At 39.9% G+C, this 15,451-nt stretch overlaps 1 protein-coding gene across 1 annotated transcript; it reads left to right on the top strand.

Annotated features, from left to right (window-relative positions):
- The first annotated feature begins 8,709 nt into the window (after positions 1 to 8,709).
- LOC149164995 (uncharacterized) lies at positions 8,710 to 14,128 on the top strand. Its single transcript, XM_089429678.1, has 2 exons — positions 8,710 to 9,905; positions 10,003 to 14,128. The coding sequence occupies exons 1-2, from the start codon at positions 8,710 to 8,712 to the stop codon at positions 14,126 to 14,128; spliced, it is 5,322 nt and encodes a 1,773-aa protein (XP_089285804.1).
- The last annotated feature ends 1,323 nt before the right edge of the window (positions 14,129 to 15,451 follow it).

Below are 15,451 nucleotides of genomic sequence, written 5' to 3'. Positions count from 1 at the left end.
GTTGGAAAGAGTACTCCTAAGGCCACCACAGGACAAAATTTGAGATCCTGGAGATCCGAAATTACATAGATACAACAAATTCAATATCGAGCTCCTAGAAGGAAAAAACAATCATGCATTCAAGGATCACTATAGTAAGGACCACAAATCAACAATCAAGGGTAAGTCTCCTACAACAAGGTATGTATAATTAGTGTTTACATTTGAATTTTGAATATCATCTCTGACATTTTTTTTGTAGGATAATGTAAGTAGATACAGGGTATCGATTATATCTCTATGTCTCTATATGTCACAATTAGTTTTGATACCACATTTTGGATGTCTTATTCTTGAAACTACACATTTGGTGCTACATATTCTTGATACTACACCAAGTATACTAAATATATATGATGTTGTAAGTTCATGTTACTTTTCTTGTCATAGTTGATAGAATTGTCTCTGTTTTTGTACTTAGAACTTGGTCCATCACAAGTTTAGGATTTCTCATCAGTTTTTATTGTATATATCTTTAGGTCAGTTATCGATATAGTCTTGCGTAGAGTTCAGACCTATAGCAAGAGTGGGAGTCTGTATACTACTACAACAACTCAACAACAAAAATGACAAGCACACTTTAGGTACGCATTGTAATTTTAATTTGTATCTATTCATTATTATGCACTTACATGTGCTTTGCAGGAAAAGGTAAGTTGAAGGGTATTTTGTTTTGTTTTGGGATTGGTTTCGCCAGGAAAATTTTTCATGCAGGTAGAAGAAGACTAAAGTAAAACATCAAGAAACAATTCAATATTAGAAGTATCAAATCAAAGGAAGCATTGTAGCAAGACATCCTTAAAGACATGACAGCCATTCAAATATCATGAAGTATTGTTAAGGCCAAGAGTCATCATTCTAAAGTTGTAAAATATTCATTTATAAAAGATTCACCATTATAAATGAGTCATTTGTAAAAGAGTCATCATTGCAAAGTTGTAAAGGAATCATCATTGTAAAGATTGTAAAAGAGTCATTCTACCTAGAGTCGAAGAGGCAATGTTGGGAGGTATAGGAGTCATTGTTGGGATGATGTCATCGGTGGGTTGCAGGCCATAGAGTGATTGGGTATTTTGTCATGTACACAAAAATGATTGTACATATTATTGTATCATGGATTTTTGTCCCTGGTTCGGGAATCCACAGTCTTGTCTTATTTCAGTCATTATAGGGTGGTAGGGATGTGCTAAGAAGGTGTGTGAGGTTGCCTACACGTTGGGTCATGTGAACACATCAGGGTGGGAGGGTGGTTGTAGGGAAAGTTGTGGCATGATAGGGTGTTGGAACATACATTCAGTTGATTACTAAAGAAACCAAGGTGTTGCGGTGTCATTCCAGTGGGAGCTGGAGAAGGATGCTTTTATAGAATTCTAGGAAGTTGTTTCTTTCATTTCAGTTTGGGCTGAAGATTAAAGAATTTATTAGAAAAACATTCGATGGTTTGACTGGGAGGGGATTTTCCACCTAAAATTCTTGTGCCTATTTTTTTCTTTTATTTACTTCTATTACTATATAAACATTATTAATAATTTTGAATATAATTTTGAATGTTTGTCCAAATTCTGTGAAAACAAAAGTTGGTCAATGTTAAACAACTAAAGCTCTTTGGGAAATCTTCATAATTTCTATTCAAAAAAGAAATAAGCTCAAGATGTTATTGAAAATTCAGATCCTTCTGATTATCATGAAGAAATGGTAAAAATGAGTAAAACATAGTTTCAAAATCAAGTGACCAAGGTGATAAAGGAACTCAAAAGTCAAAAGGAAAAGACAAGACTTTTGGAAGAAAAATTAAAGACAACAAAAGAACTCATCAAAGAAAATGAAGAGTCTAAGAAGATGATTAGCAACCTTAAATCTCAATTGGAAGAAATCAAGAATACAGGGACATGAGACCTCAAGAGAGAATTCCAACAGAAGCAACAAGAACTCAACACAACGTTTGCAGAGATTAGAAGGATCACACAATAGATGCAGGAAGCAAAAATTGAAAGGAAGGAATCTGATCAAAGATACATATCCACATATAACTAAAAGAAAAAGGAATTAGAAACATATTAAGTAGAAATAAGAAGGGTCAAGATTGAAAATGAGAAGCAGAAGGACAAATGCAGGTTCTCAACAAAGAAGTAGAGAATACCACTCTTCTCAAGCCACAGTTTGAGGAGGCAGAAAAAAGAAGGAAGATCTTGAAAAGATGGTTTCAAGAAGATATTACTCAAAAGTAATAAGAACTTGATGCAACCCATGAAGAGATCAAGAAACTAAAGGCATAAAAAAAAGAACACTTACAATATAAGACAGATGAAGAAGAAAAAAAGAAGGAAATTAAAGATGGTAAAGCTCTAGTTGATGAAGGCACAAGCTCCATATCTTTGCAATATGATTCTAAGAAATAAGTTTATCAAAGTGAAAATCCAAAGAAGAATCTTTCAACTCAAAAGAACAAGACCAAAACAATCAAGAATAAAGGACCACAATGAACTACAATACCGCCACCAAAGAAGAATGAAAAGTATTCTAGGTACAACTATCAAGGACCAATGCATTCGAATGAACCATTCAGGTACACACATTTATTTAATGGTTATTGATTTTTATGTACTAACTATGGACATATGGCTAGGGATTGTGAATTTTTTAATAGATACAATCATTATATGCAAAACCCTAGAAGAAAGTTTGCAGGATCACGAGATAGGTTCAATGATGATTTTGTCAAAAGAGAATACGTGCTAGATGGGACAAACATTGAATGTTTCAAATGCCATAACCGTGGTAATATCACTCGTGGTTGTAGATATCAAATGGAATCAATTATGGACAACATTTAATGCTTCAAGTGTCATAACTATGGGCACATGGCTTGAGATTAATTGTAGGAATAAGAAGGTCTAGAAAAGGAAAAAGGTACAGGAAGACCAAGAAGATAATAGGGTTTCAATGGTTATGCTTTCAGGATTTGTAAAAGCAAAAGGTCATGAGGAATTAAAAGCTGCTTTCGATAATGACTCAAGTCAATATGGCCCATTAGGTGGCTCACTATTTTGAACAATCTGTATTGTTGACTCCTTGATGTTTGTAGAGGTGGAGTCAATGTAGCGGCATATGGCACAAGTCTACAATTGATAGAAGGTAGTTTGAACAACATGGTAGTTTCATTACAGGTTCATGGGGAGAAAAATAGCTGAAGGATTACATGTTACCAAGAACAAGGCAAGATTATTCTGTAAATGATATGCACAGGTTGAAAGAATCGATTTTGAGGAAACATTTATTCCCATTGCTAGAATGGAAGTTATGAGGATGCTTCTCGCGTATGTTTGGTCTATAAAAATCAAGGTCTACCAAATGGATGTTAAGTCAGCTTTTCTAAATGGTGAATTGGAGGAAGAGGTTTACATTGAACAACATGAATGTTTTCTTCTCTTTGACATAAAATACTATGCATGCAAATTAAAGAAGGCTCTATATGGTCTCAAGCAATCTCCTATGGCTTGGTATGCTTGTCTTGATGGATATCTACATCAACAGGACTTCAAGAAAGGAAATGTTGACAACAATCTTTATGTGAAAGTGGATCGAGCTAACCTAACAATTATAAAAGTATATGTGGATGATGTAAAATTTGGAAGAAATGATGATATATTAAGTAAAGACTTTGCCACAAAAATGCAAAGTGAGTTTGAAATGTCTATGCTTGGCGAACTAACATACTTTTTAGGGCTTCAGATTTCTTAGTAGGATAAAGGAATATTCTTATATCAAACCAAGTACATCAAAGAAGTGCTCAAGAAATTCCAGATGGAAAATTTCAAGTCAATCCTTACCCCCATCGTAGCAGGTTGCAAGTTAATCTTAGAAGAATCATCAAAGGATGTGGACCAAAGGTTCTATAGATCCATGACTGGTAGTCTCGTATGTGTGAAAACCTTCCAGCCAGATGTGATGCAGGCAGTTGGATAAGTAGCACAATTCCAAGAAGCACGAAAAGAATCTCATATCATTGTCATCAACAGAATTCTTGGATATCTTAAAGATAGAGCGGAATATGGTCTTTGGTATCCCAAAGGAAATGATCTGGTCATCCAAGATTATACAAATGCATATTGGGCAGGAAGTGTTGATGATCATAAGAGTACCAGTGGAGCATCACTCTACCTAGGTAGTTTCCTTGTCTCATGGTTAAGTAAAAAATAGTCTTCAATCACATTATGTTGTACTAAAGTTCTCTGGATGAAGCAAACCTTGAAAGATCTTCAAGTTAGGTTTGATGAGCCTATTCCCATCTTCTACGATAACACCAATGCCATCCGTATATGCAAAAATTTTGTGATGAATTCTAAAACAAAGAATATTCAAATAAAATATCATTTTGTTAGAGAGTAGGTCACCAAAAAGAATATCAAGCTTGAATATGTTGGCACAAAGCAACAAATTTCTGGCTTCTTTACCAAACCATTACCTCATGAAGCGTTTGAGTATCTTCACCAAAGGCTTGGGATTCTCCCAAAGAGATATAAAATATAGATCAACGGCTTAGAAATAAGCTTCTTCGAGGGGGAAACCTCCTTTAGATTACACAAATGAAAAATTCTTAGATGATACAAATGACAAGACCTCCTTTCTATGTATAGGAGTCTAAGGGGTCATAATATAATTAGAGCCGACATAACAATAATAATGTAAGGGAATAATAATAATAATAGTGGGCTTCTATGGGGTACAATAATAATAATATAGGGACTACATGGGAACAACAATATAATAAGGGGGTTGTACTAATAACAATAAGGGGCTACACTAGAAGCATAGGGACCTAACATGCCCCTCTCCTTCAAAACATGTTGTCCTCAATGCTTGAGTAGTTCTTGATGCTTCTGTATAAAATTCTTGTCCTCCCATGTGGAATATTCACCAAGTAAGTTATTCCACTTGATGAGATACTCTGAAATTGATCGATTTCATAGTTGTCTGGTTCTTATTTCTGTGACTGCTTCAGGTTCCAATATGATTTTTCCTTCCTCATCAAGTTCTGGAAATATTGTTTGAACTGGAATCTTCTACAACTTTTAAATGAGTGGCCACACTTATTCATCCTCCATCCATTCATCCCTTCCTTCATTTATCCAATCTAGTTGGATAATAGAAATAACACAAAACAATGCTTCCACATCCTCATCCTTTCTTGAGAGTGCATCTACAACAACATTTTGCTTCCCTTTTTTGTAGATGATTTCAAAGTCATAACCCAACATATTTGTAACCCATTTTTTTTGTTCTTCTAAATATAATCTTTGTTCTAAAAAGTATTTAAGACTATCATGATCCATTTTTACCTTGAAGTGTCTTCCCATTAGGTAAGGTCACCATTTCTTAAGTGCATGTATTATTGCCAACATTTCCTTCTCATAAATAGCTTGCTTGAGATGTAGCCATAAAAATACCCAAATGCCTACATCAAAACTTCTTTCACTGCAATGTTGATCTGCCTATTGTTTCATTTGATTCTGCACCAGAGTGTCATTATCCTTTAAAAGTTGGAGAACTTCTTGTTGATGATCAATGTGATCTTTCACTACTTGAATCTTTTTCTTCTTGATATGTCCTTCTATATTGAGAGTTTGAGCAGTGGTAATTTCTTCCAATGCATTACAAGATATGGTGGGATTCATTTCTTGATGTTCTATGTGGTCTTTCGCTTCGTGAACATTTTTCTTCTTGATATGTCCTTCTATCTTGATAGTTTGAGGATTGGTAATTTTGTCCAATGCATTACAAGATATGGTTGGATTCATTTCTTCTTTCTCAATTTGATCTTTCACTTCTTGAACCTTTTTCTTCTTGATATGTCCTTCTATCTTGAGAGTTTGAGGAGTGGCAATTCTTGCCAATGCTTTACAATATATGGTTGGATTCATTTCTTCTTTCTCTCGGGTTGGTTCCTGGTGTATATCCTCTTCTTTTTATGTTTCTTGATCCTTTTCTTCCTCCTCTCCATAATCAATGTAAAATTATTTCTTCTCAGCACACTTATGTCCCTTAATGTATTTGTTATCACAATTGTAAAAAAGCCCTTTTTCTCTTTTTTCTTCCAATTGTTGTGGTGTCAACCTTGTAGGTTGTGGAAGGCTAGAAGAAACAACACTTCCATATTTATAGTTGTGAGGGGTAGACTTCCTTATTGCCATAATTTTTCTTTCCACCTTTCTTGCCAACCTGAATGCCTTCTCCAATGAATTAGGTTCCCAAAGATGAACCTCAAGTTGAATGTTATCCTTTAAAGTCCCTATGGAAACATCAATCCTCTGCTTCTCTGGAATATCATTTTCCCTTATATTAAATTTCTGAAAGTCCTCAATAGGGTCTTCCATTGGAAAGTTTTGTTTGAGATTTATCAATTAGCTAAAGAAGGTGTTCCTCTTTCTATCCTCACAATGTACTGTCATTTCCTCCGTGAAAATTGACGACATAAGAAGTGGTTTACGAGAACAAAGCCCTTTATACCATAAACATTGATCTAGTTCTAAATATGAAGATGCAATACGTACCTTTTGAAAAATTGCACCTAATGTAGATCAAAATAATGCTCCATCTATAGTATCCAATTTACCAGATCCTTGCCATCAAACTTCCTCGTATTGCCTTTCCTTGATTTTAGGAGCTTGATCTTAAAATGATTATAACTCTATAATTTTAGATCTCCAAGTTCTGAAATTGCGTCCCACGGTAGCCCTCTACGTCCTCTTCCTATCCTCACGAGTCTGATCAAGATTGGATTCTGCACGGAAGCGTTATATCAAATCTCCCACGATGACAGATTATAGACTAGTTTAGTAGAGCAAAGTTGTACGAATTTCCACGTGTCATTGTTTCAACCTTAGGACCTGAAACTGATACACAACAAACTACACTTCGTGCTATTTCTAGAACATCTTATGAAAGTTCAATTGGATTCTCAGATAGAATTCTATGACGATTTTCCCAAGGTCGCTTGTTTAGGATGTAATTCGGGAGCCTGCAGAAACCCTAAATGTCTTGGATTGTATCTCTCAAAATATAGTGAACCAAGATCTAAAATTTGGGACCGAGATTCACCACAATTGTAGATCAAATGGGTTTTAATTTTAGAGTCTGAAAGTTCACAAAAAAACATGTATAGTGAACATTCCACAATGACCTATTTGAGATGGAATTCTAGAGTTTTCAAAAACCCTAACTTCCTCAGATCATATCTCCAAAACTATAGCAAGAGAATATCTGAAATTTGTACTTGAGGTTCAGAATGATTTTGGGTCAAATGGAATTTTTTTTATCTTTTGAAACTTCGTCGAAAAAAATTTATAGTGAAAATTCCACGATGACCTTTTTGGAGCAGCGAAACCCTAGAATCCAAAGCTCTGATACCAAATGTTATGAAACCAGCTCACAAAAAGATAGAAAAGATAGATCAACACCTTAGAAATAAGCCTCTTCAAGGGGGCAACCTCCTTTACATTACAAAAATAAGCAATTCTTAGATGATACAAATGACAAGACCTCCTTTCTATATATAAGAGTCTAAGGAGTCATAATATAATCAGAGCCGACATAACAATAATAATGTAAGAGCACAATAATAACAATAGTGGGCTTCTACGGGGTACAATAATAACAATATGGGGACTACATGGGCACAAAATATAATAAGGGGGTTCTACTAATAACAATAAGGGGTTGGACAAAAAGGTAGTTTTATGGGTGAGGGAAGATGGTGGATTCCGAACGGGAGAAGGCTCGCGAGGGTTTGGGTTAGGGTTACAGGTTCCTCTATAGTTTACTGTGACCTCGCCGGACCACCGTTCACCTGCACATCTGCCGTTTACTACCTACCGTCTGTTGCCTCCCCATTGTTTTCGAGCTGGTTGACCTTTTGGGAGAACAAAGGGTTTCTGTGCCGCTTCTCCCGGTTGACAACCCGCAGACGGTTTCACGTTACCTGCCTAGCTCGGTCCGTTTCCTGAGAACTGTCATACTCTCCGGTTTCTTCTACTATCTGAGGTGTCCGCCGTTCCGAGAAGCAGCTGGCGTCATGGAGGATCTCGAAGCCGTTGATTACACTGAAGACCCGCTGGAGGGGGTATCCATCTGGCGCTCCTCCTTCTCCACATCAGAAGGTATGTACAACTCTGGCCTCACCGAGAATTACACTTCGTATTCTCTTGGGGAACAGTCGCGGTCATATCCTGTGGTCCTCCCGGATGTACCTCCAACCTGGCCTGCGCTTTCTACCCCCCCTCACTCTCCGGCAACCCTTGGTTTCGTTTCCGGCTGTTTGAACCCTAACCCTGGACTAGATCCCTCGGCGTCTGGTACTTTTTCCCGGCCGTTTTTGCCCCCTTTGTTGCCCATTGTCTCGGCCGGTTTTACCTCACAAGTCTCTCACGCCCCTCCGTCTGGCAGCTTCACCACTGTTCCTCCGCTCGCCGGTTCCCCCCTGTTACTGAGGGCATCGCTAACCCATCCTCCTCGTACCCTAACCCTACCCCCCCGGTTGCTACAGCCCCTCCCCCGGGCCGGCCACATAACCTACCTCCTCCACTGGGCCCTAAAAAGAAGTACAGGTGTTTCAAGTCCAAGGCGGACGACATCTTTCTCAGACTAGAGGAGGACATACAGTGGGGCGAGACAATGGAATTTGCTGACAGGGTACTGGTTGGGCGCATCAGAGGTCGGAACTACTCGGCAGCACGCTTGAAGTCTTGGGCAACTGAAGTTTGGGGTCAACATCTGGTGGACATCCCCTTCGTGCAAACATTCGTGAGGGGATGGTTCGCGTTGAGATTCGCTCGTGCTGATCATACCAATTGGGTCTTGTCCTCTTACTGGCATTTTGAACATGCCCCGGTGCTCCTTAAGCGTTGGACTCCCTTATTCGACCCCGAGACAGAGCAGATTGGCATTGGACCTGTTTGGATTCGACTCCCAGGCCTACCACTGCATTACTGGTCAGAAGATATCTTCAGGCGGATTGGCAATGCGATTGGCTCCTACATGGACTATGATAAATCCTACCAGCACACAGGCATGATGGCTTATGCTTGGATTCTTATCAATCTGGATACCAGGGGAGGACTACAAGAGTACATCACCATACAATGGAGGGACACGACTCGCAAACAGATAATTGACTATGAAGGTATCCCGTATCGCTGCCGTAGATGTCACAAAGTGGGACATCTATACAGGGATTGTCCACTCCTCCGGAAAAGCAGGGAAAATGTTCAGGAAGGGGAGTCCGAGCATCCCTTGGACCATCCCCCTCGGCAGAATACTGAGAAGAGTCAAGAGGAGCGTGCAAAAGTCGTTGGAGAACCCCAAGGTCCACCTGATAATGCGGAAGCTGCAAAAGAAAGCTCAGTTTCTCTCCCACCTTCGCCAACTCCAGTACACTCAGCGACTGAACAGGAGGACATCGCGACGATGGGTATGTTGTTTTCATCCCCCTCTCACTTGCCTCCTGTGTCTTGCATATCTGATGGTACTGCATCTCATCGCATCATTTGCACGTCTTCTCTATCGGCACTTTTGACCTCTGTGGTTTTGCATAGATCCCAGGGCCACACCCATCCATCCTCCCTCATATGCTCCCTCCCTCTCCCCTCTCCCGCCACATCCCCTTGCCTGCCATCCCTGACATCTTCCTCTCTCACATCTCACCCCATCCCCTCCCCCCCATATCTCCCCGGTACTCTCTTCGATCTCGATCGAAGGATAGAGGGTTTGATGCCATTGGTCTGGACTCTGAGGCCGCCCCTGTCACTCATAAGAACTCTCGAGGCCGACCCTCTCGCATCACTAAAGCTAGACACACTGCAGACGAAGAAGTTGCCCTTGGGCGACAGCAAACCATTTTCAGGGCCCTTAGAGCGAAGAATGGCCCTCTCTTTCACCCTACATGAAGATCTTATCTTTTAACTGCAGAGGGTTTGCTAGCTTGCCCAAAAAACTAGCGCTCAGGAGACTGCTCACCTCGTCTCAGTCGGACATTATATTTCTTCAAGAAACCCTCTGTTTAGCTGAACCTCTAATCCACACTCTTAACTCCTGGCTGCCCAATTGGACCTTTCATGCATTGGATGCGTCTGGGAGATCAGGAGGTTCAGCTATTGGGATAAGTAACAAAGCATTGGAGATCAGAAATATTTGGGGAGGCAGAGGCTTCATTGGGTTGGACATTTTTGCACACTCCATTGAGATGGATATTCGCATCATGAATGTCTATGGTCCTTGTGCAGACAGGGCTAACTATTGGAGATCCTTACTTGAATCTGACCTTCTACAGGCAGATAACATTATTCTTGGAGGGGACTTAAACTTTTCAATGGGTTTTTGTGAATCTTGGGGACACTCGGCTCAGGTAGACTCCTTATCAGATACTATTTCCAATCTACTCGAGGAACATCAGTGGGTGGACATACCTTCAGCCAGGTTACAGTATACTTGGACAAACAACCGCAGTGGAGATCAAAGCTTGGCCAGAAGACTTGACAGGTTCCTCATCAAGGAGTTTCTACTCAACAGACTTCCCCGCATTCGTCAATGGGTTGGAACTGGTGGCATCTCTGACCATCGACCAATTTTCTTGGAAATGGCCGACATAAATCAAAAGATCAGGAGCCCCTTCAAATTTAATTCCTCTTGGCTAAAGGACCCATCATACATACAGTTGGTATCTAACTATTGGCAGACCAACCCTATTATGGAAGGTGAGGGTCATACTGAAGGCTTCATTAGGAAATTATCTGAACTTAAGAGGATCTCTAAAATATGGGCACACCAGAAGCGTATCTGTGATGACAATACTCTGAGGGAGGCAGAAAGGGTCATCGCTTCGCATGAGGACACATCAAATGGCACCTTCCCCACTCCTGAGAGCAAAGAACACTACTCCTCCCTCATCATGAAGCGTTCACATATTCTGAAGGAAAGAGAAGAAAGTTGGAGGCTTAGGAGCAAGGCAATATGGCTCACCGAGGGAGATGATAACACGAAGTTTTATCATAAATTTTCCAATGGGCGCAAAGCCATTAATACTATTTGGGAATTGCGGGATGAGCGGGGACAGACAGTATCAACTCAGAGGGATCTGGCCAGGCTAGCTACAGAGCACTTTAGGGGTATATATAAAGCCCCTAGAGATGTAAACATCATGGAGATCATGCGGGTGGCTGAACATTTTCCCAGGTTTGTACTACAAGAAGACACGGAAGATCTACTGAAGGAAGTAACCATGGAAGAACTGGAGGCAACTTTAAAATGGTTTAAAAAAGATAAAAGCCCAGGTCCAGATGGGTGGACCATTGAGTTTTACATTGCTTTTTTTGAAATCCTGGGGAATGACCTACTCAAGATCGTGGAGAACTGCAGAAGGAGTGGCAGAATATCCTCAGCCATCAAATCCACATTCATAGCACTTATTCCTAAATCGAACAATCCTGTCTCTTTCAATGATTTCCGCCCCATATCCCTCTGTAATTGCCTATACAAGATCATTGCTAAGATCATAGCCAATCGTCTGAAGCCTATTCTATCTCGTCATATATCTCCAGAGAAATTTTCCTTCCTACACCACAGACAGATTCATGAAGCTATTGCTACAACACAAGAACTCATGCATACAATGCAGCTCAAAAAGCAGAAAGGAATGATACTAAAGGTGGACCTATCCAAGGCTTTCGATAGAACAAATTGGCTCTACATCAGACTGCTGCTGACCCATCTTGGATTTCCTTTTGCATACATCAAATGGATAATGAGCTGTATAACTGATGTATCTTACAGTGTGCTACTTAATGGGGAAGCTACATCCTTTTTCAATTCGGAGAGAGGCCTCAGACAGGGATGCCCTCTCTCGCCCTTGCTATTCTTACTTATTATGGAAGGACTAAGTAGGACTATTACATCTGCTCGAGATAGAAATCAACTGTCAGGCATCAAAATAGCTGAAATTTTTTATCTCACTCATCTATTATTTGTTGATGACATTCTGATTTTCTTAAATGGCAGTATTGGGGACACCACGACCCTTCAAAACTTATTCATTCTTTTTCAACAAGCCACAGGGATGGTGATAAATGACAGCAAATCCACGATTACTATTGTTGGTTGCACACAACATGAGATCACATACTCAACACAGCGCTTCCCGTTCACCTCTTTGAACTTGGCAGAGGGTATAAAATACCTGGGATTTAGACTAAAGCCTCTCGGTTACAGGATTGCGGACTGGACTTGGCTCATTGCGAAAGTGGAAAAAAGACTACAGGTATGGTATCATAAATATCTCTCTCGGGCAGGCAGATTGATTCTCATCAAAGCAGTAATTGAAGCCACTCCAGTCTACTGGATGACCCTGGCCTGGATACCTAAAGGTATTTTGAGTAGATTACAAAGTATATGCTGTAGATTTTTATGGAAGGGACACCAACCGGGGAAGCTTTTTGCCTGGGTTAAATGGGATACCATTGCAAAACCCAAAAGTTGGGGAGGGTGGGGCATCAAGAGGCTTGATCTATTTTCCAGAGCATTAGCGGCCAAGCTCGGTTGGCAGCTCATCACCACTAACAGTCTCTGGTCCCGAGTTGCACAAGTGAAGTACATCAGGCCAATGAATCTAATGGACTGGTTCCGTCAGCAGCATGAATCAAGACATAACATATCTAATATCTGGAAAGCGGTTATCGGCTCACTTCCTCTTCTGCGTGAAGGCATTACATGGCGTATCAAGGAAGGCAATGTTGTTCGAATCGGTTTGGACCCGTGGGTAGGCTGTGGCAATGCCCATAGACTATCTGCAGACTTATTAAGATACCTACACAGCAGAGGAGTTACACACATCAAGCACATCGGTGACAACGACAATTCTTCCTTTCTTCAGCAGGCATGGGTATCAGCACGAGATTTGGAGATACCGGTCCAGTGGCAGCATGAATGGCAGGATTACACGGATGCCCTCACCCAGGCACATATCAGACTCACTGATGGACCGGATGAGATAATCTGGGCCTTTGCAAAACATGGAGTATACACCCCGAGGCAAGGTTATATAAGGCTTATGGAATCTTACAAGCCACAGGACATCCTTCCAACCTGGAAAACACTCTGGAAGCTCAAGGCAGCCCCTCGCACACGTTTATTGATGTGGAACATCCTCTTCGACAAGATCCCTACCGGGACCAACCTGATGAAGAGATCATTTTATGGCCCCTTCTGGTGCCACTTGTGCCGCAAGGATGAAGAAAGTACAGAGCATCTTTTTCTAAAATGCACTACAACAATGGAATTTTGGCAATCCATCATCACTCACTATCCTACCTTAAAAAACTGGCAGGGGCACAATCTCATGGATGCATGGAACTTATGGTGTCAAAATCACTCAGGAAAATACATTAATATGCCACTGCTAGTATGTTGGGCACTTTGGATAGCGCGTAACCAGGCCATATTCAACTACAAGTCCCCCCATTGGCCTATCATTTTGCACCACACGATCGCCGATTTTGACTTGCTTCCAGATGAGGAAACCAGTGTCCCTCCCCGCACTATCAGACCTGAAAACATTGACAAATCTAAGCCCTGGGCATATTTTGATGGCTCTGCTCAGGAGGCAGGCTGTGGGGGTGGAGCCATCCTTTACCTCAATGAATCTCATTGCTTCAAGATCCAAATTAACTTAGGCAGGGGCACCAATAATTTTGCTGAACTCTGCACAGCAAAACATATTATACACTTTGCATTGCAAAAACAGTGCAGACACCTACAACTTTATGGAGATTCTAAAATCGTTTGCAACTTGCTGAATGATGCATCATATTGCTATGCATTTTCATTGAGGCATATATTAGATGAAGCTAAAAGACTGATTACATCTTTTGACTCCTTTGTCTGTCAACACATTTACAGGGAACAAAACACAGAAGCAGATCAACTATCAAAAGAGGCAGCGCACAGACAAGGAAATGACTGGTTGATACAGGAGGAGATAGACGGAACTTTCTACCAGCATTATCATAGACCTTTTGATGATCCTATAGAAAATGGGCTATAAGGCCCTCATATATATAGAACAGCTCTTGTATTATCATGTATATATTTCCACTACTTTGTCATGAGTTACAACTCATTTTTTTGGTAACGTACAGTTTTTTTGTTGCTCTCTGCGTAGAGCAGGACTTATTTTTTGATCTACTTATTTCAGTTACAACTAGTACAGCCTTAGTGGACTCCCTGCGTGGAGATATTTCAGACATTCCTTACGATCTATAGATTGTGAACTCGTCAGGCATCTTTGCCTCCATATGCATATGCACTTGGCATCTACAAAATGTAATTTCTTTATATCAATAGAAATTACGACTTTTTTCCATGGGAGAAAAAAACAATAAGGGGTTACACTAGTAGTATAGGGACCTAACATTCCCATTGCTAGAATGGAAGTTATCACAACGTTTCTCGCTTATGTTTTTCCTAGAAAAATCAAGGTCTACCAAATGGATGTTAAGTCAGCTTTTCTAAGTGGTGAATTGGAGAAAGAGGTTTACATTGAACAACACAAATATTTTCTTCTCTCTTACATGAAGGACTATGTATGAAAATTAAAGAAGGCTCTATATGGTCTCAAGAAAGCTCCTAGGGCTTGGTATGCTCGTTTTGATGTATATCTACATCAACAGGGCTTCAAGAAAGGAAATGTTGACAACAATATTTATGTGCAAGTGGATCTTTGAATTCCATGTCAAATAGGTGACGTTGGGAAAATCATCATAACTTTCCCTTAAAGAATTGGATTCAAATTTAGTAAATATTTATAGAAATAGGATGGAATTTTGTTTTTTGGGTACCATTTTTAAGGCCGAAGGTCGCAACAGTGACATGTGGCACTTCGTACTAGTTCACTCTATTGAACCAGTCTATAATCAGGTCATCATGGGAGATTGGGCATAACTATTACTTGAAGAATCTAATCTTGATCGAACCTATGGGGTTAGAAAGAGGACAAAGAGGGATACCAAAGAATCAAATTTTAGACCCTGGAAATTCCAAATTACATAGATACAACAGATTCAATATTGAGCTCCTAGAAGGCAAGAAAAAGCTTGCATTCAAGGATCACTATTGTAAGGACCACACATCAACAGTCAAGGGTAAGTGTCCTATAGAAAATTATGTATGATTAGTGTTTACATTTAAATTTTTAGTATCATCTCTGACATATGTTTTTGTAGGAAAACGTAAGTATATATAGGGTCTCCGTTATATCTCTATGTCTCTATATGTCACAGTTAGTTTTGATACCACATAATCCATGATGTCCTATTCTTGATACTACACATTTTATGCTACATATTCTTGATGCTACACCAAGTCTTCT

Source organism: Pinus tabuliformis, chromosome 5_1, assembly GCF_031772625.1.
Source record: "Pinus tabuliformis cultivar Carrire ecotype Pingquan chromosome 5_1, CPIR1, whole genome shotgun sequence".
Lineage (NCBI taxonomy): Eukaryota > Viridiplantae > Streptophyta > Pinopsida > Pinales > Pinaceae > Pinus > Pinus tabuliformis.
This window is presented reverse-complemented; position numbering and strand designations above follow the sequence as displayed.